The sequence below is a fragment of the Vanessa atalanta genome, chromosome 3 (assembly GCF_905147765.1).
Source record: "Vanessa atalanta chromosome 3, ilVanAtal1.2, whole genome shotgun sequence".
Classification (NCBI taxonomy): domain Eukaryota; kingdom Metazoa; phylum Arthropoda; class Insecta; order Lepidoptera; family Nymphalidae; genus Vanessa; species Vanessa atalanta.
This window is the reverse complement of record NC_061873.1, coordinates 12,748,522-12,772,999: the sequence shown is the minus strand read 5'-3', so window position 1 is coordinate 12,772,999 and position 24,478 is coordinate 12,748,522. Positions and strand designations below refer to the sequence as shown.

General features: G+C 33.4%; 2 protein-coding genes across 3 annotated transcripts; one reads left to right on the top strand and one right to left on the bottom strand.

The window, feature by feature from the left end:
* Window positions 1-1,666: 1,666 nt before the first annotated feature.
* On the bottom strand, window positions 1,667-7,202 carry LOC125077251 (heparin sulfate O-sulfotransferase). Its single transcript, XM_047689139.1, has 5 exons — window positions 6,896-7,202; window positions 6,517-6,820; window positions 5,077-5,215; window positions 4,611-4,708; window positions 1,667-3,675 (listed from the first exon to the last, which is right to left on the bottom strand). The coding sequence occupies exons 1-5, from the start codon at window positions 7,005-7,007 to the stop codon at window positions 3,306-3,308; spliced, it is 1,023 nt and encodes a 340-aa protein (XP_047545095.1). The 5' UTR covers window positions 7,008-7,202; the 3' UTR covers window positions 1,667-3,305.
* A 1,317-nt stretch (window positions 7,203-8,519) lies between these two features.
* On the top strand, window positions 8,520-24,036 carry LOC125077057 (tripartite motif-containing protein 45). Of its 2 annotated transcripts, none has more exons than XM_047688846.1 (11): window positions 8,520-8,719; window positions 10,754-11,037; window positions 18,102-18,232; window positions 19,470-19,640; window positions 20,675-20,848; window positions 21,101-21,277; window positions 21,519-21,716; window positions 22,203-22,416; window positions 22,563-22,654; window positions 22,989-23,141; window positions 23,464-24,036. In XM_047688846.1, exons 1-11 carry the CDS (start codon window positions 8,706-8,708, stop codon window positions 23,650-23,652), a joined length of 1,797 nt encoding a protein of 598 aa, XP_047544802.1. In that variant the 5' UTR covers window positions 8,520-8,705; the 3' UTR covers window positions 23,653-24,036. The 2 variants fall into 2 exon arrangements, with proteins under 2 accessions (XP_047544802.1, XP_047544801.1); XM_047688845.1 differs by having other exon boundaries at window positions 10,646-11,037.
* The last annotated feature ends 442 nt before the right edge of the window (window positions 24,037-24,478 follow it).

Here is a 24,478-nt window from a genome sequence, read left to right as displayed (position 1 = left end):
TTAATGCAAAGTCAAAAACATACATTTATGTACCGTCGAAGGACTGAATAAAATCCATTGTGTATATAAACTGATTATTTATTAACTTCGATCGCAATATAACTGATAGTGCGGAGATTCTATTATACATATAACTAAGAAACATTTAACAAATAAGTACATAATTATTAACTACTTATATTTAATAAAACAGTGTCATATTAGTACAGTGTTTTCATTGTAAGTTAAATTGACCATAAACAATAAACAATTAAATGTCAAATGTTATAAAATTTATTGAAGAGTCGTTGTTAAAAAAAATATATATGAGTACGATGCGTTCAGGTAGTTATTTAAGATCATAAGACGAATTTTAAAAAATATATTTGAAATTCAAATGTTACACATGACAAAGAAAGAGAGGTGTCGGTGTGTAAGCGAGATGAATATATGTTTAACGCCACTTTTATCGGTTATACCATTTTACTTTCAAAATAAATATTTAGGCCGTTTACTTTGATACTTGTACATGACTTTTATTCGTGTATGTGTCACGTACAAGTACGTATATTATGTATGTAACTGTATATTGTAGATGTTGTGATTGATTGTCATGTCATGTCAGCAGAAAATAAACATTAATTACCGATTAAATAATTTTAAAAACAATACCGCGTTATAAATATATATTAGTAAATTTTCAATCGTTAAAAATATATCAATAATTGCAAAACAAGATCTAAATACGTTAAACGATCACCATTGTGTACAATTGAGTTTATAATACGATATCTTGATCATGCAGGCTTGCCTACATAATTATTTTAAAGATTTTGTGTCGCGTTTAGTTTCTTCTATCAATCAAAATCTAAGTCTACATTGTCTAAGTTTATCTCCGTTAATCTATGGTCCAACGTTAATGTTGCCATCCCTTTCTAATGTAAAGCGTAAACATAGGATAACATGCTTATTTATCTAGAAACCTAGGCCATGGAAACATGGAATGAATAAACAGATACATTTCAAAATAAGCCTAGCATTGAAACAATCAAATTTTAGTCTGCCCGTGACCACGAACACTGCAAAGTGCTCGAAACGTCGGGATGTTAAAATAAAATAATTAATATACGCGATTAAATCCGTTAAAAAAACTAGTTTTATTTCAATCAAATTTTATCTAAAATTATATATTGTCATAATTTTTTTTTTTTTTTTACTATATTAAAACAACTTCATATTTGCCTATTATATTATAAAACATAAGATAATTCGCGTCGCTGTTTTCATTTTTTAGTTAAGCATTTTTTGCGCGAACACCCTTTTCCGCGCGAAAAGAACTTCAAGGTCGAATTTCAGTGAAACGTGAATAAATAAATTTTGACATAAATTTCAAATTTGGCGCGCTGTCATTATTTTACTCTAGATTCAATCACTGTTTTTTTAATATTAATAATTGTTATGGATGGTCAATATGAATTGTATTTATTTATACAATGAATTATAACGAAATACGTGATATAATGTTCATATATTATATTGTGATGTTAATGTTTTTTTTTTATTTATTTCCATATTGTAAACAAATCTCACAGTCTAGTCGTATGTCGTTATCAGAAATATTAAAACATAATATACAAAATATAATGAAAATATATATAATGGAAGATCTTTCATTAGTCTAATAAATGCAATAATATACAAATCAAAATATACAATTAACTACTTATTACTAAGTATAATATAACAATTACTAATCGAGACGATAACAAGATTTTCACGAAGAATTAACATACTATACGTTACAATTAATTTTATTTTTTTGTTGCGAGATGATAACCAATGATATAATATCAATGCATCTCTCTCTCTAAAGCCAAATTTTCCAAAAATGAGAGTTAGCACCTTTTGTGTCTAATGCAACTTATGCGTCATTTATATATATTATATGTGTACATAGCACTATTAGCGAGATACGTTTCTGCAATGACCTAAACTTAACTCAATACAAATTGTTCTCCTATATCGTGTTCAAAGTCATAGGCGGCAAACATCAAAGGAATACGAGGGAAAGCTCGTGTTGGTCTATGTACTTACTCGGCTAGAAATATATCCATTATGTTTGGGCAAATAGAAACAGAAGTTGGTGACCTAAGAATTGTCAACGACAATATTTTCAGCGAAAACAAATGTTTTATTATACGTAAAGTATTAATATTGCGACTCGTTTATATGACAAGGGAAAGAGAGAACAATAGCTAGAAGGAAGAAGAAAGAGATGCACTGATTATAAACACAAATGAAAATTAATAAATATATGTCTAAATTAATTAATATAGGCCGACCATCTAAAAAATCCAATATGTAAAAAAAATAACAGATACATATTATCTGAAGAACAAAGAGTTCTATATATTATTATTATTATTAAATGTTTCGAGAGGAACGAATGTCGACATGTCCAATTCATGATGACGGGAAACGTAGACGAAACATATCGAGCATTCCGCGATAAATAACTAAAATAAAATTGGACATTTAATAACAATAATATTATGAACACATACGGTTATTTTACGCACATTTACTTCGAACGAATTAACATTTTTAAAACAAGAATTCAAACCATTTTCAGTTTTTTTTTTTTAATAATAAAATGACTAAGGTTTTAGTACTACTAAGTTTAATAACTAACAATAAGCTAACGTCTCATTTAAAATTTATTATTTCGTTCTACTCGCAATGTGATTCTAATGTAATTTAGTATCTAAAGCAAATTAATATACAATAGTATTAGCTTTACTTAAATAAAAATTGTTCCTTTTATCATTCAATTCGACGAGATATTAGTAATATATGTAAACTATATATTACTATAATATATAAGAACTATAACTTAACATGTTTGTATAAAACGGTTAACCAAAGTTGTGAATGCTTTTTTTAAGTCATTTAAAAATCAACATTATTACGCACATAAATAGAATTGCATTTTGTAATTATAATTATATTATATATAACCATTCAATGTTAATGATTTTTATTTATTTATCGAATTCACTATGGAATTTCAAATGTCTTGTTAAACACGTCGCTCGTCTTCGTATCAAGTATAACCCCACATAAAATGTCTTTTAACATCCCTGTACATAATCAAAATATACAAAAAAAAAACATTTGGTTCTTTAACAAAAGTTAACTAAATATCTAGTCAATAAATAAGATTCTTAGACTCAAAATGGAATGTTTAGGCTACCACATACAAATTGTAACACAACTACTAAATACCGCACAATGTAAAATCAACTGTATTACCTAGTGATAATGTATCATTTTGGTCGTATCTTCTCGTAGAAGAAAATTTGCGCGACGCTGTTCGTTTCTCTGAGTAATATCTTCTTCTTGACGAATTTAAATTGTTCCAAAGCGAACTCGTACAGTTCGTTTTCCATTTTCCATATCGTCGACTGTTGAATTTTCTCTATAGTCCTTTGCGATGGGTCGATTTTTGAGCTCGTCTGCCTTAAATGTGACTTGTTACTATTGAGATAGTGTTCCGTAGCCCCTTTGAATAAACGCGGCAAGCTCGCTTCGAGGACAGATATGAAGTCCAGCATTTCCTCGGTGACTCCCACTACGAGGTAGTGGTTAACGAGGTTATGTTTCGCTTGCTGTAACGCCCATAAATTACCGGGTTTCCTGAAACAATTAAATCACAATTATATTGCCGTCAATTGTTTGGTCCTCGCGGTCACTCTCGTCAAAGGCCGTATCGTACGTATTTATATCGACGTAGAACAAAAAAAAAATTAACATATGCGATTTGCTTATAGCTCTCCTTTATTATTCACTATAAAGAGTTCTTACATAATTTGCGCTTACATTGCAAATGCTGGCTGAACCCAACGAGATAGATCATAATAATGTTCTACAGTATGGTACACCTTAAAAAGGTCTACTGAAAGCCGGCGATGGTATATATCTATCTCTTAGGAATAACCCACAATAACCGTTTTTTGTCCTTTACTTTTAACGAAGCGATTTTAAGCGGAATAGGGTAAGTGAATTATAACTGCAGATCGCGCGTTCTATGTAATCATGTCTCGATCACTTTCCTCTCATATTGCGAGTAAAATGTTACGTATTACATGTAAGTCTCAACTTTAATACTTAAGATATAATATGGTATGTATTATATGCTAAGTTAACGTAACTTATAACAGTGCGAAAGTGAGCGAGCCTTTGACGATATTGCTCAATTTAGTGGCTGACTTAATTCTTACAAAATTATACTTAGGACAGTGTTGTATTGACCAGTCTTCAACTTCACTTTCGGGTAACAGATAAGTTCTATCGGTTTACTGAGCGCACGCCAGTATGGCTCCAAAGGCCGATGCTCATCTGCTTGATTTTTTCCGATATCATCAACAGTCCCCGTGATTATCAGCCAATTAACACAAAACCTCAATGAATTATCCATTTAAACTCCCCTCGAATCGATCCGTATGTAAATCCGTTTAGTCATTTTTGAATTTATCGCGTTCATATAAACGCGACGAGGCGATTTTTTTTTATAATATGTAAACGACTTTAAAACTAATTTAAATTGGAGTTAAAACAAATTGGCACATTACCAGCAGTCGGCTGCATGCCCACAAAAGAATGGTACTTGAAGCCACATGTTATTGGGGTCACAGTCCGGTTGATCTTTTTCCACACACTCGTCAAATGTCTGCAAATAAAAAATATATATTATATGTTTTATAAATTAAACTAGATTTCAGTAAGTTGAATATATATTTTTTTTTGCTTTGGCTTTTATTTGTGCTAAGGGGGCACAGATTATTTTGCCAATGTCACTTGTGATGGAGAAGCCACGATGGAGATTGAACGGTACAGTCGAAATTTCAGGCTGTTAAGCATAGTGCTCTTGTCTGTAATTATAGTACCATTGTGTCTATCACAATGACATTTGTGGAGGCTGAATGTTTAATACATTGTCATAAATGTGAATATAAAAAAAAAATTCAAAAATAATATCTGTGGATTTAAGAAAAAGGATATTCATGAACGAAATGTACAACTAGGTTTAATACATACCATTTTGTCACCGTGTTTTTTCCGTACGAGATGAGGACGAAAATTATCCCCGTGCCTTAGAAAATAGTAATATGAAACTAGTCTATCTAATGGTTTTCTTATTAGATTAATAAATATTGGTTTTGAAGATGTACCCAATCTGTAACAAGGAGAAAGAACTGTTTTAAAAAAAAAGTTAAAATTAACTGCCCATAATTATCATAAATACTACTATGTTTCGTAGGCATAGCTAAGCTAAGGTAAATACACATAGACACAAAGATTAGAAACCAGGCTTAGTTTATATCAATAGACAGAGTGATTATAGAGGTGTTATGTACAATGTTATGATTAAAAATGTAGGGTACTTTTTTACTTTGTTAAATAATAAAGTAACATAAGTGGGTGTGTAAAAAATAGTGTGTGACAAAATGAAGCTATAGACGGAATTACATGGTTAATATCAAACTCCTGTGTTTTCTTCGTTCATACGAACATAATAAGAGGAAAATTAACATGCATATTATAGTAGAGAAAAGACCGAATTTCAACTTTCCTAGCCAGAAATAAAAAACATTTTTTTTTTAAATATAAATATAGAACCTATAAATTTTAAATATAGAACCGGTATGGATAGCTAGTTGAATAATAATGTACTGACATACATTGAAAACATATGAATAAGTATAATCGAGTGGTGATTTCCATTTATGGTATAAATATCTCATAGAATCTCTATTAATCAGATCAAATAAAACTGTGGGAATACCCCAGTATACTACACAATATTATATGGAATACCATATAATAAATAAACCGATTAAACCATATTAACATTATTTATTCAATTATTATTTTTATATCAGTTGACCACTATAAAGCAAAATGATTGTTTTCTACACAAATAAGTGCACAATCAGAGGCAGGATAAAACTTGTTGTGGTGGTGTCTCTGTGTGACCAAAATATTTTAAAATCAGCAATTACTGCTGTACATAAGTGTCCGTATAATCCGATGTTCAGGTAATTGAGATTCTACTGTCCACAAACAAGGTAACCAAAGTAGGAACATTAAAATCTTAGAATAATGTAATATTTAAAGAGATTATTATTATGCTTGGAAATGTTATATTTTCAAAGATATAGGCACACAAGTTTATTAATATGCATTACAATGTTGTAAATAATTCAGTTAAAATAATTATACAGTAACTAACTGATTCATAGTTAATTAATTATTGCAACAATGCTATGTGTCTAAGTACAAATTGTTATTAATTCATATAGATGTAATGTATGGTTCTAGTTTTTAAAATTACTAGCAATCTAATTGGCCATTGTATATTTTTAAAAACTAATTATGAAAATGTCCTTGAATAAAAAACATTAGTATTTTCTTGAAACAAAAATGTCTCTGAGTAGTGATAGATAGATATCGACAGTTCTGATTATAGAGACTCACCTCTCAAAATTAAGGAATGCCATATGTCCATGATAAAGAGCCGGCTTCATCTCTTGCCACTTTGTCACATTCTGAGCAAACTTGTACTGATTGCTAAGGGACATCACGTGCATGTTTGCTGTTATATTAATATGCAGTACTTTAAAATGATTCTTCTTACACAAATCATATGCTACACCAACGAAACTCGTAGATCCCGTTTTAGGCACTCTATTGTATATTACAACTAAATCATCGTCATCTTTTGGTGCGTCTCTCGGAAAGAATTGACGTGATTCTGTATGTGATTGCACTAGTTTGTACTCTGCGAAGAAAATAAGATTTTATAGACGCCGATTTCTCTATAACATGATAGGATTAATTATCTTTTTATACTGACCTAGTTTGCGATAAGCTTCCTCTAAGCGTGCTATTTCCGACTGAAAATATAGAACTACAATAACAATGACACAGAGACTTGAAAATAGCCATAATTTATGAACATTCAACATATCGTCACAAAAACATACGGTACTACAACACTGTCTACTCTACACTGATAATAGTAGTACTGACATAATTTAAATATGAGTTCATTATAAATATAAACATTCCCACTACTTGGGACACCCACACTAGAAAATAACGTAGTAGTTTTGTAGTGAAATCAGTTCGAGTCAATCGCCATGACCATGTTTGTTGACAACGTCAAATTTTATTTACTGTCACTGTCATTGTTGCGTTCGGTATCTCCTGAATTCATATTTTGACATAATAAAGCTGTATTTGTGTTTGTGTGATTTAATTTATTTATTACCTACCTACTTACTTCTCATACTCTCTAAATAAAAAGCGAGCATTATAGAAACAATAATTTGTTATCTAACTTATTTAAAACCATTCGCATAGTGAATTATTTAATACGCGTGAACTTGACACAATTTCTTCCAAATATCCAATCAGATTATTAGAATATGGGAAATAGTAATATTAAAGTTAACTATAATATATGATTTACGAAATAAATATGAAATAAAAATGATAATAAATACATTTTAAAGATTGAAATTAAAGTTATCATTGATTTAATGATTGCAATTGCATTGTGCTTCTTCAAAAAAATGTTTTTTTTGTTTATGTTATCTCTTTTAATTATATTAAACAAGCATATAATCACATAATTAAATGTTAAGAAAAAATGCAGGTATTAATTTACATTGAATGCATCACTCCTGACATTATAATATTCGGAGAAAGATTTCAATATTAAATTTTAAATGATTTTTGCCATTACCTGTTCATAAATGTATTTTTAGGTCCCAGTTTAAATTAGTGTAGCTTATTTATTATTGTATAGCTTAAGCTATTTATAGTTATATCGCAATTTTAATAAAAATATACATTTTCTTCCCATAAATAAACATATCACATATTATATATACCGAATCTGATTATAAAGAATGAAGTAAACCGAAGTTCCGAGCAAATAAATAAATAATAGCAGTTCACGCTTCAAAATAATCAATACGAGACGGTGGGCGCTTTAATTAGATTTAGGCATTACAAATTTATCGCTACAGTGTGATTTAATAAAAATATATTATTTTACTTGTTCAAATTATTTTACTTTTTATTAATGGTATTAGATCTTTAATTTTTTTGTTAAAGAATGTGTATTTTATTGCTATCGTTTCAGTGCGAAATTAACTTATTTAAAGTATGTATTTAGGCACGTAACTTAGTAAATTTATCTTAATTTAATCAATTATAAATACTTCTATGTGATTATTACATAAAAGTCGGGTATTTAAAAATAAAGTAAAATAAAATATATCTTGATACAAAATATTTCGATTGACCGTGTCCAAGAACACTAAAACAGTTTATAAAAATCTTGCTTATTCATCGGGATCACCCTTGATTGAATCATTACTATCTAAACATTGAATGAAACTGTTTTAAATCCCAAGGTAATTCCATTACCTACTCGACAAAATGTAATAACATTTAGTTTTCGACGTGTCTTCATCGAGACCGCGTGAACACCGCTCGCGCAAAAAATAGCATCAGTCTATATAATCTGTGCGATCGGCCAGTGGGCACTGACATTAATTTTCGCGCCAAAATGTGGGTCACTACGCGCCCTATTTAATTACGGAAATAAAAAGTTTTAATATTTATCGACTTGATTCGGAGTGAAGTAATACGTGATGTCATTAATTTGGTATTTACAAAGTTTATTATATTAAAATAATTGCTGCTTCCATTTTTTATTTTACATAACTTACATTTACAATACCAGTAGGTATTGTAAAATATATATTTAATTAGTAGTATTGTAGCTCATTATGACTTCGTATATAAAATGTTTTAGTTAAAAATATCCAAAATACATCTAAACTCCAAAAAAAAAAATCATAAATATTTATGGTATGAATTTGCTGATTTGCTACAAAGTCAAGACTTTAGTACTTCTGATATGTAGCAAAACGTCTCTATAAGTCTTAACGTTCGTATCCTGCTTCCGGTCGTTAAACGCTTAAATACAAATCGCATTCAATGTTCCAGCGACATATTAATACGCATTCTAATTCGATTCCGTTCTAAATTTAAATGAATATTTAAAAAACACAATCCTATCAATTCGAAATATCGTTTAAAAAAACAAAAATTATATCAACAGAAATATATACATATTATAGGCAAGCATATTAGCGATAAATTTTATGTTTTATTAATAAATATTTTTTACAATAGTTATGTTTAAAGAATACTAAGATGTAGAAATTTCTCGTTAATATGAGACCGGAAGGCAACGATAACACGTGTACTTCAAGTAGTGTCACCCCTTGTTTAAGGGATATGAGAAACGACAGGACCAAAATAGAGCTTCATAATTATTCATTCTACCATCCCTCAATGTCGGTAAATTGATCGTGACTCCGTCGAATGCCATTTGTTTGAACATATCAAGCAAGAAAAGAATTGCGTTTTTCAAAATGCATTTTTTTTTCATTTAGATATAATTTATTTAGATATTATTATTTTTGAAGTTTACTCTACAGTCCAAGTACATTACACAGAAATGTTGTATAAATATATTATAATAATAATTTTACTGAATAAGCTTAAAAAATGCATTTATACAACAAATTTGTCTAGTTCATAAAATTGCTAGTACATACAATGCTTAACAAAAAAAAAACTAAGACACCTACATGTCCCAATATTAAGTCCCATATGATTAAGAGCCTGTCGGACAAAAGTTGAAAATAATTTACTCTTATGACAGACATCAATATATTATTATATAATATAGAGTAATTAGCAGTACCGGAATAAACGTTAGCAACGCCCCTCTTGTAAAATTTGTATCGATCATAAAGTACCAAAATACTATTTTAAAATAAATAAAATAACTCATTCATAGCAGATTTATTGTATAAATAGTTTTAATTATTCATATTGCAGAAGACAGAAGTATTTTCGACACCGCAAAGTTTTTTTTTTCACATGCTCCTAATTTTATTGCCCCCGAGTGCTCTTAGCTTAAATCCAGCGCTAATAAACATTAAGAATCATGCCTATCAGGTACCATTTAATTGTCAATTGACAGCGCTTCGAATTTGGAAATAGTGGGTACTATGGCTATGTTGAAATTTCTGACCTTTAAATTTTTTTGATAAACAATTTAAAAAGTTACTTTTTACAAAATGCAAACGTGGCTTCGTTCAAATTATAACAAAAACCAAAAAAAGATAAAACATTCTCTTTCAAAAACCAAAGTTATAATAATATCCTTTGTAGGCAGTCTTAGCGAAGTATTTGTACACAACCATAAAAAAAACTAATCTTTAATTTTAAATCGTTTTCACTGAAAGTCATCTGTCTATTAGTCCATTATCTACCCCGTCCAACTTACCACATGCAAATGAAATGAATGGTCGGAATCGGTGGATTCGGTGGATCAGTCGACCTCAGGCAGCCGTTACGATACCACGGTTATTTTTAAATCTTTTCAGACTTGTTTATTAACGCGAGTTTGTAATGTAAACAAAAATTTAGAGCGATAGATTACAAAAATTAATGTGAAAATTTACACCGATAAAAAACTTTCATTTTCTTTTATAAAAATATATATATTTTAAAGTTCGGATAAAAAAATTATTTCTAAGCCTCATATTTTCCACTCGATTCAATTGGTCACAAGCGTAAAATAAAAAATGGAAGTCGACCGTATCCTTTATATTTTCGGAAGCTTTTCGCGGAAGAGACAGGAGAGAAGGAAATCTTCGGAGCCTACCTCAATAAGTGCTGGTAATAGTCCACTCAAATGCAAAGGCTCAAGACCTGCAAGCCAAAATGTTTCAATTGCGGCCAGAACATCAGCTTACGAGAAGATTAAGGATTGGGAATGTGGAATATGCAAACGGGAGTTAGTGGAGCCAAGACTTCTGGGATGTCTTCATAGCTTCTGCACCAGATGTCTCCAAGGCTTACACCATGAAGGCGAAAATCAAGTCTGGGAAGATATCGATGGAGGTAAATATCAATCCTATCCTATTTTATTTTACTTGAATGTTATTAAATGTTTTTGACGATTTAAATGATTCTTTCTTTATTTAATTGGCGTAAAGGGTAGTTGTGTTATGTCATTTTAATTCAATTAAAAAAAAATATTACACAGAAAATATGGTAAAAGAAGCCATAAATTTGGAAACTTTAGAAATTTGATTTATTAGCTTACTCGATACCTACCTTCGCTCATCAGGTACCTACCGATTGTGATTCTTTTTTTAATCGAGTCGCTTTTTGGCAACGTATGTCAAGGGAAACTGAAAATTCCAATGATATCAACACCTGCTCTATAAGTAATTGATTAGGTTCTGTAAATATTACATTAAAACATATGTATAATGTATTTACTGGCCATAAATATAAGGCTATTTAAAATATTTATATAAATAAAAACGATTTAAGAATCCCATTATTATTTTTTGTAAAATAATTATTTTATCGGAAGTAGTTGCTTATAATTTTTAATTGTCAATATTTTATTTTGTTTTCCATTGTTATTATTGCAAAATATAGATTCATGTACATATGCCTCTTTTTATATGATAAAAATATTCATTAATTATTGAAAAAAAAAAGAGATTTTTATTAAATTTAATTACTCTGGACGCCAAACTAGGATAGACAGAGTATAATAAATGATAGTCTTAAGCTATCTGGAAACCGGCTGTCATGGTATGAGGACCATGTTGTGAGAAAGGTTTTGAGAATGGATGTGGATGGTAGAGGTAGGTATAGAGGTAGGGGACGACCAAAGAAACGATGGATGGATTGTGTCAAAGACGATATGGTTAGAAAGTAACATACTTGTGAGATCACGTCCGACAGAGAAGTATGGAAAAAGAAGACATGCTGCGCCGACCCCAAGTAAAATTGGGTTAAGGGCAGGAGGATGATCTTAAGAAAACAAACAAAGCTATAGGAAGACTAGTGCCTAAGTTGTAAATAACCAAATTAACTCATAAATAATAATAACTTATTATTAACAATTATTGTTCATTAGGAAATCTAAGAGTGCCACTATAATATACAATAGCGATAGCCTCAGCTTACACGTGTTAAATTAAAAGTATATATATATATATATATATATGTACATTATATCTCATACAATTTGCCATTTTGATTGACATTTATGGTTACTAATCAGGTATTTTGGGTCGTAGCATAATAATTATAGTTATAATAGTTCTTATTAAAATATTTTACGCAAAAAGCTTAGCCTTCATAATGCAACATAGGTACAATATGGTTAGAAACACTAAGTAATATAAGATTTCTTATAAATATAATCTTATCTTCTCATGTAAAACAGCTTGTCACTTTTGCAGGTCTAGATCTACTAGACGCTAGGAAATATTAACTATTACTTACATCGCTAATGTTCCACCAACCTTGGGGACTGAAATGATATAGACCCTTGCTGCTGGCAAGACGGAACACAAGGATACTAAGTGTTGCTGTTTGGCGGTTGGATATGTGACGAGTTGGTGGTACCAACCCAGAGGCCAAGTGTTTGGACAAAGTCCTACCGCCCAGCTAATACAATGGTAAAACCAAAATTTAGAAAAGATACAAAAAAGTCAGGGACAATGCCTCTATGGTGATATGATTACTCGGAAAGAAAAATCAAAACAGAACTATTTAAAGAAAGCATAAATATTAAGTATATGAAATTTTGATAGAATTTTAAACAACAGATCATCAAATGGCTATAAAATAAAATTTATATCACGTCAATAAATACTAAAGTGACTTGTCTGTTCCTTCAGCATCTGGCAACGTTATAAAAAGTTAAGTATCCGTTAATAGGTCAATTACAATGTGTGGTAACGTTGGCTATTATGAAAAGCTTTGATTGTTCAAAATATTGTTTTGGAATTTTGAAACGGTGTAAAATCCAGTTTTGTAGCAGTATTTAGCACTTGATCTGAGTGTTCAAGTCGCTGAAGTCTTCCTATTACGTATTTCTTTATTGACCATTTTATATCTTATGAGAACATAAAACGGCTGTGAAACTTTCATTAGTCAAAAGCCAAGTAAACAACATTTGACATCGAACTGACGCAAAAATATCGAGAGGCGAGAGAGGTCGAGAGCTTAAACAATCAAAATATTTATAATGGACTAGAGAGTCGCCCCTGAAACTTCGAGTTTTTAAATTATTTATTAATAGATTCTTTAGGAATTTCGATCCTAAAACAGTTTTTATTTTTGATTTCATTCAACTGCAAGTAACTCATCTACATTTGGCGCAAAAATGCTGTATTTAATGTCAAATAGTATACTGTAATGTAATGTTGAATTGGAGTTTGTCGATAATCATTTCCTTTATAATTGTTCAAATTGCGGGGGACCTTGATCAGAGAGATGTGTATGAAGTTTTCCGCTTGGAGAATCAGCCAGTAATTTTTTTCGCTCTCAAAAATTAATTATTTGTTAAATCCTCCAAGAATCCTCTTTAATTTTATGCACATCTAAGGCCAGAGTTCTTTAAAATGAGACCATGACCGATTTTTTATGTGCAGCTATCGTCCCATAGTCACTGGCACTATGGCAAAATGGGCTCAGGCTATTAATACATAATATTTGCGAAAAATAATGGCGTTTTGAACGCCAACGAAGCTGTTTTCGGAATTTCGGAAATTAAATTAAAGTGTTTATAAGTAGTGGTTTAGTGGAATAGTGTTGTATTATAAACAAAGATATATTCATCAATAATAATTATTACCGTTCGATATAGTTGAGATATTAGCAAATAGCATGGAATGCTTAAATCTAATGGAATAGATGATATAAACATTGCTTTTTATTTATAAAGATAATTATATCTCATGTTTTAGGGACAATGTTTTGCTGATGTGCGGCTTAACGTACCACAATCGGACTTTCTGGATTAGTTACCAATTATATAATTGTACTCTGTTTAGTTTTACTGATCTTAATTAAGAGCACACAAATGAAAACAATTAAGTACATTCAACAATAAAAAAATCTATTAGCGAGATATATAAAGAAACCCCATAGGAGCAAGTCTGTGACCTCTCTGTAATGAGATTATTTCAGACCCGTTTAACACAATTGTTACGACTGTTAAATCGGTCAGGGTGAACCTAAATGCGATTTTTTATTCGAATTTAGAACTTTGTAGACAAACAATGTCTATGGGCCCACATATATCATAAAATAATAGATAATAAAGTTTTGTTATGACGTAATCATGCATTTGGACTACTAGGTATCAGAAAGAAACCAAAATTATGCAAGATTTAGCATTTGAAGAAATAATTTTACTCAAACAGACATAAAGATTTATTAACTTTAGTTACTATTTAACAACGTGTTAGGAAAATTAAATATTAGTAAATGTAGTAAAATGTCTAAATCCCATTGCCTTTGATTTGTTGAGACTTGAGTATCTATAATATTTAACAGTGCGTCAGAAGACTATGCCGAAGGATTATTTACTATTTAGCTAGCGGAAATTATTTACTTTACTAATCAGTAAATAGTGAGAATTATAACTAAACTAGACTAAGAACTCATCTGCGAGAATTATACATAACGGAATGTCAGAAAGATATCCATGACGATGTAACAGCAAAACTATTATGGCTATTTTTTAAATGTCTGATATAAAAATAAATGCCCCACTGCTGGGCTAAAACTATCTCTCCTTATAACAATAAGTCTTGGACCTTTTTCCACCACAATGCTCTAAGGTGGGTTGAAAATAATATTTTATTGACAATAAAATAGTCCTCCAACATCAATATAGTTTATTTAATTAAATTAAATTAATTCTCCACAGCGTTTTGTTATATCGTTACGTTAAAAAAAAATAACGTTAAAAAACGACTGTCACCTCAGTAACGATCTAATGTAAACGACGACCCGGGTGGCGCGATTATATTTAGAATACATTAAACGTGTTCCGGGCATCAATGAGATTATAAATACGGGTAATCACCTTCGAATACTATACAAATTGAAATTATTTTCTATTGTCTGTGCTGCTTCAGTGCGAACAGTGTATACATCTGTGGAAGAAATTATCCAACATACAAGTGTCAAACACAAATTAAGAAATAAAAATTATGCAAAATTACCTGTGGGGTTCAGTTTGCGACTTTCAAATAAAATTCACGTTTTGTATTCACTGACACGTAAGCGTGAAATAAAATATCACAAACAAATTATTAATATCAAATAAAAATATAAATTTAACAATAAATATATATTTTCAAAATATTTTAAGTGACATACCATTTTTAAAACAATTCACTGTTGTCAAATCAATTAGGACTAAAATACTGATTTAAAAACTACATTCATTTTAATTTACATTTTAGTAATCTATATTAAATCAGCCAAATGCTGGTTATCATTTCGAGATAGGAATATAAAAATTAACAATAACAACCTTTATGATGTAAAACAGAAACTTATGTTTATTTAATTCTGAGAAACACAATATACGTTCAAAGAAGATTTGATTGATTCAAAGATCAACGTTGTTTGGTTAAGAGAATTTCTGTGAGGTGTTTATTTTTAAAAGGTCTGATGAGCGAACGCTTTATTCGAAAACTGAAAGATAAGTAGCTTATTGTAAACATAAGTCATGTTAAACTGAACGTCAAGTTCTTTAAATGAATTTAAGCAATGGTCTGAGTAATCCCCAATATAATACTTTACTTTTCATTGCACACCACTTAGAGAAAATAAATAAATGAAACATTTATACAGCCTAAATAAAAGAACCATTTTGGGCGACCTTGTTGCTACATATCTAGTAGTGATCTATTCCAGGTAACCAACGGTGTAGGGTGATAGCTAATAGAATATGAGATTCGTGGTGGAATAACAAATAAAATAATATAAATCTATAACTAAAACTATAATACTTCAAATATCACGATCTCTATAATTTGTTATTTCACAAAACTGTCGATATAAAATGATTAGAGTAAGTCATAGCTGTAATCAATTTTTTTTTTATGGCATTGGTTGGCTGACGAGCATATGGGCCACCTGATGGTAAGTAGTCAAACAGCGCCCATAGACAAAGGCGGTGTAAGAAATATTAACCATTCCTTACATCACCTATGCGCCACCACCCTTGGGAACTAAGATGTTATGTCCCTTGTGACTGTGAATACTCTGGCTCACTCACCCTTCTGACCAGAACACAACAACACAGAGTACTGTTATTTGATTACATCTATTCACTTACAAATTATACTACTAAAAACGAAGAAGGACTATAAACAAACCTTAGATTTACGTATTCCATACGATTTGTTAGTAACTCAATTATCATGTGTTCTACAAACAGTTATCGATAAATATATCTTTAATTATGATACAACACTATTCCATTGAACTACTTAAATCCACTTTAATTTTACTTCCAAAGTTCCGAAATAAGTTCGTCGACAATCAAGACGCAATTTTCTCACAATTCCAAAATGAAAATCATAGATTTTAATTTAAAATCTCTTTGTTTTATGTCCTCTTGTTGTTGAAATAGATTATACAATGCTAGTGTTGTAATTCTGAAAGATTTTATGACAGCTATCATTCTCAAGTGAGTTTAGACATCTGTGCAGGACTGAGGACATAAAGTGCACAAGATGTACGCAAAGACAAGTGCACTTTTGCGTTACCCTTATTAAATGGGACATCAAATCTGATGCGACCAAAATCAGTTCAAGATAACACTGCAGTATTAAAAATGATTGCTGCGCGTTACGACTTCGTAAAAGTACCATAAAGATTAAAATCCGGAGATTTTTAATCTCTAATAATATTTAACTTAATTTTTCATTTTAAAATTAAAAAGTATATTTATAGTTTAAACTGTAACATTCCTTTGCTTATAATTGCAATAGCTTAGACAACTAAAGCACAGCTGTTAATATTATTTTCTAATTGTGTTCCGTGAGTCAACCTTACGAGGTCGTTTTATTTAAAGACTCATCGGATGTAATGAGTAAGTAACACTAAATTTCCGTTAGCTAAATAGTAACGCTGCATTTATATTAAGTTTTAATACAGGCATATACAATTGATTGTTTTATTAAGTTTGGATCATTTTAGGAATTCAAATAGCGAATAGTGTATTTCTTTTTTCAAAAATATTCTACTTTTTTCTATAATATAGACAAACTATCGATCCAGCTTCACAAGGGTATAATAAATATATAAAGATTTGTATTCCGGTTGGGAATGTAGATATTTCCGGCTTTTCTCTACTATTTTATGCATGTATTTAAACATATAAACCAGGAGTGTTATGTTATATGACTTATGAAGCTCCGTAACCGTAACCGAAACCGATAAAAAATATTTATAAGAACTTTGCTTTTGCATGGTGTTATACTTGACGAGAGTTTTCTGTGGTTATACTTAATACTAAATAATAACCCGATAATAAAGTCAAATTAATTTTTCCTTTTACTATTTCTAAATAATCGAATAGCCGCAACTGAAACTATTCGAAGCAATCGGATAATTCGAAATAACTTCGTATCCGTAACCGTATCTGAAACCGGTACAATATTATTCATATATACGTATACATATCCAAATCCAAAATGGCATACCCATAACATCCCTAATATAAACCTTCCTCTTGAATTACTCTATTTATTGATTAAAACCGCATTTAAATCCGTAGCTTGAAAAATTTAAGCATACAGTAGGCGGGAATCGACTTCGTTTTATACTACGTAGATATTTAAGTAGGGATACTAAATTATGATTCTATATACATACAAATATATAATTATAACGCAAGAAGAAATGTTTTCGAGACGATTATAATGTGCTTTTTTCACTAGGATATCTTCCTTCAAATAAATGCGTGTTCATGACATTTTAAGTACTTTTACCTTATGAAAAAAAAAAACTTTATTTTATTACTGATTTCTGAACAAAGAATTCGGCTGGGAAAAAGTGACTGGCATACAGCATACCAACGAATTTTTTTTATTGATATGTAATTTTTTCTCGTTATCATAAATTTCCAGGGTCTATTCACCATGATCCCGGCGGTTCAGGTGGTGGGTCAGCCGGTTCAGGTTACGAAAGTGATTTTCACCACTCCGATTCGGAAACAAGCCTTGAAAAAATTCGAAAGTATGGAATAATTACTAGAAAGGTAAGTGACGTACGCGCAAGTAAGTTGACCGATGACTTCTAGTTCAACTCTGGTGCATTGACGACGTTCTTGCAAAGTAAAACATAAAAAATACTTTAGTAATCGCACAAAATTTATACTTATTAAAGTCTATGCAACAATAGCCTTCTGACATTGCGATCCTGTTCAGGAGAGTTTTGAATATTTTTAAACGAAATATATGGTGCTGACCATTAAACTTCACATATTAGGAATATATAATATAATATTTATATGCCCATATTAAGTCACATTGTCGAAAGGTGCAATAGTACAGGACAAAAGTACTTCATTGAGTACATTTTGCTTTTCCTCTTATTCACAGAGTTACGAATTTTCCACCTCACCTTTATATTTGAGGATTCCAGTGAATTTTGTACAAATGGAGAAATTAATTTTTTTGATAAAAGATCTTAGAAAAATATATAATATAAAATAGTTATTATTTTTTTTATTAAGTAACTTTGAATGTATAGTTTATGAATATTTGAAACTCACAGTTTTTTTTTTTATATTTATTTTTCACATTTTCCCAATTATTTATTCATTTAAAGGTTACATGTTATTTTCCTGTCTTATACTGTTGTTGCCACTAAAATCTAGTGACTAGACTTATGAACGGATTCATCTTTTTAAAACATCAAAGAATTTGGACTTAACGAAAACGAGCCCTCAAAACACTCTATGCCTAGGGCTATGTGGAGAACTCTGTTACAATACTTAGGTATATATAGTAAAAAAATAGTTAAAAAAGACAAATAATTAAATAGTTATAATAATATAAAACTTCTTTTTTGAGCCGAGATGGCCCAGTGGTTAGAACGCGTGCATCTTAACCGATGATTTCGGGTTCAAACCCAGGCAGGCATCACTGAAATTTCATGTGCTTAATTTGTGTTTATAATTCATCTCGTGCTCGGCGGTGAAGGAAAACATCGTGAGGAAACCTGCATGTGTCTAATTTCAACGAAATTCAGCCACATGTGTATTCCGCCAACCCGCATTGGAGCAGCGTGGTGGAATATGCTCCAAACCTTGTCCTCAAAGGGAGAGGAGGCCTTTATTCCAGCAGTGGGACATTTACGGGCTGCTTATGTTATGCTTATGTTAAAACTTCTTTTTAATTCAATAGAGAATATTTGGATTTGAACCTGTATCTAAACGTCGGAAATATTCTTGCCATCTTAAAATAACGTTCAAATATTTATAAAATTTTTAGATATCAGGAAGAAGTTGTCATTTCGTTCTGTGTCCGATATGTGGATTTGAAACTCAACTGCCTCTGGGCGGGGTGTCCGCTCTGCCGCTCAACTATGTGCTGCTGAGGAAGATGGCGAACCAAGAGAGTGGCAACTCAGTGTTGTGTGATCTCTGCTGCACGGATAATAAGGTAAAAATTCTTACATATATTTTTAGAAACCACAATTTCATATTATAATTGTTTATATCAATCCTTAAAACATAAATTATGTACATAAACTATTTTCGTTGGTCCTTTTTTTACTTCCAAAACTACTAAACGGCATAAGTTTTTTCATGCTTAACTATGGCTTTATATATGAACAATTAGCCTTCATACATGTCAAAAGACACGTCATAAATATTCAGGACGGTAATACAACACGTTTCGGTTTCACGTTTTTTTTTATGAATACTTATTCACCAACGACAGAATGCATGTAAGGAATTCGAATTGCATTCCATTGTCATATTTTTTTTCTCATCTATTTATAAACAAAAAACGTGACAACTGACAAACATTGGAAGCTAGAAATACCGGAGCACACGTGCAAGGAACTCATGCGAAGCGTTACTTTCCGAACCACGAACGATTTCAGAAGAATGCCGTTAACTATGTTACGCCACATTGGCAGCTCCATTTGATCTATTTGTAATTTCATTTTACGAAAAATCTATTTCGTATTGTTAATTTTCATTGAGATTATGTATCTATCAATTTTTATTACTGGTGTTAGATCTTATATCAGGCGATAAAAATACAGACCATATTATGTTATCAATATAAAACTTAAATGATTGTTTTCTAAGAATACTAGCAGCCCCTGGCCTACGATAACAATACGATTTTGTCTTCCAATTAAATGCAAGCACTGAATAATAAATGGTTTCGTAAGGAGTTAGATATTAAGTAGGTGTTATACTCCTGTGCCCCGTAAGGCACTTAAAGCCGTTGGTGCTTATATATTTCGAGAGTGTTGTTTTAATGAGACGAAATTATAAAAGTGACTGAATATCTATATATATAATATATCTTTTGAGTATTTTGAACTTTACTTGTTTACATTGAGAATAAATCTCAGCCGTTAAGATACCGAATACCAACATAAGACACAGTAGCCATTATTGTCTTTAATACTAACAATGTTCTTATGATTGTATTTACTATATGTTTCATTTTAACAGGCAGAGAATCGTTGTACTCATTGTCTAGTGAGTGTCTGTATGTCGTGTGGAGACACGCACACGAAACAGAAGGGAAACGCGAACCATTTCCTGCGACCACTCGGACCAATCCTGAGGTTCTGCGGCCAACATCCCAAGGCCGAGTTGAGCGTGTACTGCGCCACTTGCCAACAGGTAATTACAAAGTAACAGAAAATGTTTCTATATGTGTGTATTAATCATTTTTGTTCCTATATAATAACTTGTATTGTATTTGAATATAAAAGTATACTTTGAAAGATCATTATGATTGACGCTCATTACATTTTGTTAAGGTCGGCACAGTTTGAATGTCCAACTTTTATTTCTATATCGAGTATTAACTAGTAACGAGGAAAAAAAATACTAAAATATTGGTTTAAGTTGTAAAGTGCCGTCCGATTTCAGGTAATTTGCAGGGACTGCTGCCTGATATCGCACAGCGGGCACGCCGTGGCGAGCGCGGCGCGCGCCGCGGCCGAGCGCGCGAGTGCGCTGCGGGACGCGTGCGAGCGCGCGCGCCACGTGCCGGGGAACGTGGAGCGCGCCAACAGGATCCTGGACGTGCAGGCCGCGGACGTCGACGTGAGGACGTCCTATGATGTTTATTCATTTTCTTTTATGGCCTTGCCTATGATAATCTTATTAAATATAAATCTCGAATTTTCTATGTATGTACATATTTTGTCAATGTAACTTATTGAATGAATAAAATTATTACACTACTCCATCGACATTGGAATAGACAGAAATAATTGTATCGTGTACTAACACTATCAATAAAAAAACGTGAAAAAGTCCTGAATTTTGACGTCTCGGTCATCAGGAACAGGCGTCGCGAGTAGAGAACGAGATCCGCGCGTGGTCGGAGGAGTACCGGCGCGCGGTGGAGGCGCACGCGCGCGCGCTGGGCGCCGCCGCCGTGCGCGCGCGCGCGCAGCACCGCCGCCGCGTGCGCCACCAGGCCGCGCTGCTGCACCTGCGCGCCGCGCACGCGCGGGACGCCGTGCGCTTCGCCGAGGAGGTGCGCCCCGCCCGCTGGCTACCGTCTGGTGTAGTGTAGTGTAGCTGCAGCGTTAGTGCCGAATGTGACTTCGAAAGCGAACGTCTTGCTGTCATGTTTAAAGTCCTGAAAGCCATAATACTGGATCCACAGCGAAGTGGAGGCCCCTACTTATTATTTTACAAATTAATTTTTATTTCTATCAGTCAGGTGTGTCAATAATATGTTCACTCTTTTTATGAGTAACTTTTAAAACAGTAGGTATTTAGTAATAATTATTATAATTTGACTATATCTAGATATCTAAACGCAGATTGCATTAAAGTTGGTAACTCGTCGGAATATCTCTTGTGGATGGCCCAAGGCAGTTGCCCAAGTTGCCCTCCGCTAAATACGGTCCAGCATTGGCGTCTGTTTTAGGATCTAGGAATCTCTTGAAGTATAATTAAAAAATTGTAATTTTAGAATAAGAAGTCGCCATATACGACAAATGTTACGCATTTCCAGCTCCTCTCCGAAGGCAAGGAAGACGAGCTGCTGTCGCTGAGCGGGCCGGTCCTGCGGCGCCTGGAGCGCCTGACGGAGCTGCAACCGCTGTCGGAGCCCCCGCGTTGCGAGTTGCGCTTCGCTCCCGCAGCCCCCGCCACCAACCAGCCCACGCTCGTGGGCAGATTGTTTACGCTGGCTGCAGATCCCGACCGATGCGTGCTGGAAACGGACGGTACTGTGTAAAATCATGTAATCTGTTCAATTGTATGTTATCTTCTAGTATTACATGCAGCGGTTGTGTGTGCTCTGATTGAAATTTTTGGGATTTCCAATTACCAAAAATAAATATAAGCTATTTATTTTTGGTAATGTTCACAGGATTACAAGATCTTCAAGTGAACGTTCAGCACACGGTGATATTACACCTTCAGGATAGAAGTGGAGAAAAAATATGGTACAGCGGCGAGAACGTAAGAACCTAATTTGCATATTTATCTCATAGTAAACACTGGTAATAATGAAGACGAACCGAGTTGCGCAAATGGGATCGAACTCGATCGAGCACGACTGAGTTTTCAGGTGATGTAAGAAAATATCCTCATGACGCAGTCGACCCTGCACAGCAGACATGGAGAAAACTTAACATACCTTTTAAGGAAAAAAAAGTATTTAGCTCAAATATTAAATCGCGTTGACAGTGTCTGTCACTAAGCAGATCGATTCAAAAGGCACAGCTCGTAACTCGATAGCATATGGTGTTCGTAACAAATGAGCCGAAGCAGACTCAGTAAGGCGGCGGCGCAGGTGGCGGGCTACTTCCGGCGCCGCGACTCGAGCGCGCGGCCGGCCGGCGTGCGCGTGCGCGGCCGCCCCGACGGCGCCTGCGCGCTGCAGCTGGCCGCGCCCGCGCCCGGGCACTACCTGCTCGCCGTCACCGTCGACAGCACGCCCATCAAGGTCTCCGCGGGCTCTTGCTTAGCGACTTACTTTGCTTACACCTCTATCGCAGTTGTTCGTTAGATAATTGTTCATTGCGACTGAATATGGTACGCATCGCATTATTACGCGATGGCGTTCATCGCCCAAGATGGTCATTCCTATGAGCTATTATACTAATAGTGTAACACACGATTATAATATATATACACTCAAAGATATGTATATATCCTAGAGAGAGAGTGATTAGTTGTGAATATAGAATTTTTTTTGTAGACATGAATTGTTAATAGTTTCACAATTATATTGACCTAACACCTCCACCGGCCCGTGGTGTCCGTAGGGCAGTCCGTTCTCGTGCAGCGCGCGTGCGTGCGCGGCGCACACGGGGCAGTTCCACTGCTGCGCCTTCTGCTCGTCGGGGGGGCGCCGGGACGCTGTTTGCGCCTGCGGGTCCTCCATGGGCGCCGGGTACAAGGGTAAGTGGCTCCTCTTGGGCTCACTACCGATTCTTTCTTTCTTTCAATATTGATTATTTTGGAAGAACTGTAGAGAAAAATCAGGCAGTTCTCTCTCTCGTTATAATAGACGTAGAATAAATAGAAAGTGGATGAGTCATTTCGACCCTATCGAATGGACTTCAATCATCTAGTTCTGACTTAGCATACTATTCATCTTTTTTTAAAAAATCCTTCAGATTTCTATTTATTCTTCGTCATATTGAGAAAGTTGTGTGATTTACTTCTTAGTAGTTTACGAATACTTGATGAAATGAGCCTCAGATACTTGATTTGATGTGTAACATCTGACGTCTGACTCAACGGTAACAAGCAACATTACCATAATATCCTCTCGGAAAACAAGTCGGTCCCATCTGGTCACTCACTCATTGATCAATTTAAAAAGCGCATGCTAGGCTCACTTACCGTGCAAGAGCGGGAAGAAAGATGTTACACGTCAAAAAAGTAGAGAGAGGCGACAGAGAGCGCGCGTCAGTAACGCAGGCCCCGCGCAGGCTGCGGGCACGGGCACGCGGGCTGGCCGGGCGCGCGGCACTGGTCGTGCTGCGGCCGCACGGCGCGCGCGCCGCCCTGCCCCGCGCGCGCGCCGCGCCCGCACGCGCTCTACCAGTTCTCGCTCTGACGCGCCGCCGCCGCCCCCAATATATGCATCGCACCGAGCCCGCTCTTTCATTTCACTCTTAGAACCCCCTTCTAAATTACCCTTGCAATAGATGATAGGACGACGTTCAGTCTAGATCGGGTATTTGCAATTTGATTTCTGATGACGATCATACACGCTCCGTGTGATAGCGGAGGACCCGATCTGAGACCTCTAGAATTTCTACTAAAATAGGA

Coding starts and splice junctions, on each gene's coding strand:
- LOC125077057 (XM_047688845.1), top strand. CDS start 10,719: ATGGAAGTCGACCGTATCCTTTATATTTTCGGAAGCTTTTCGCGGAAG. Junction 19,641..20,674: donor TCTGCTGCACGGATAATAAG/GTAAAAATTCTT, acceptor TCATTTTAACAG/GCAGAGAATCGTTGTACTCA. Junction 20,849..21,100: donor ACTGCGCCACTTGCCAACAG/GTAATTACAAAG, acceptor GTCCGATTTCAG/GTAATTTGCAGGGACTGCTG.
- LOC125077251 (XM_047689139.1), bottom strand. CDS start 7,007: ATGTTGAATGTTCATAAATTATGGCTATTTTCAAGTCTCTGTGTCATT. Junction 4,709..5,076: donor AAAAACACGGTGACAAAATG/GTATGTATTAAA, acceptor TTTTATTTGCAG/ACATTTGACGAGTGTGTGGA. Junction 3,676..4,610: donor GGGCATGCAGCCGACTGCTG/GTAATGTGCCAA, acceptor TAATTGTTTCAG/GAAACCCGGTAATTTATGGG.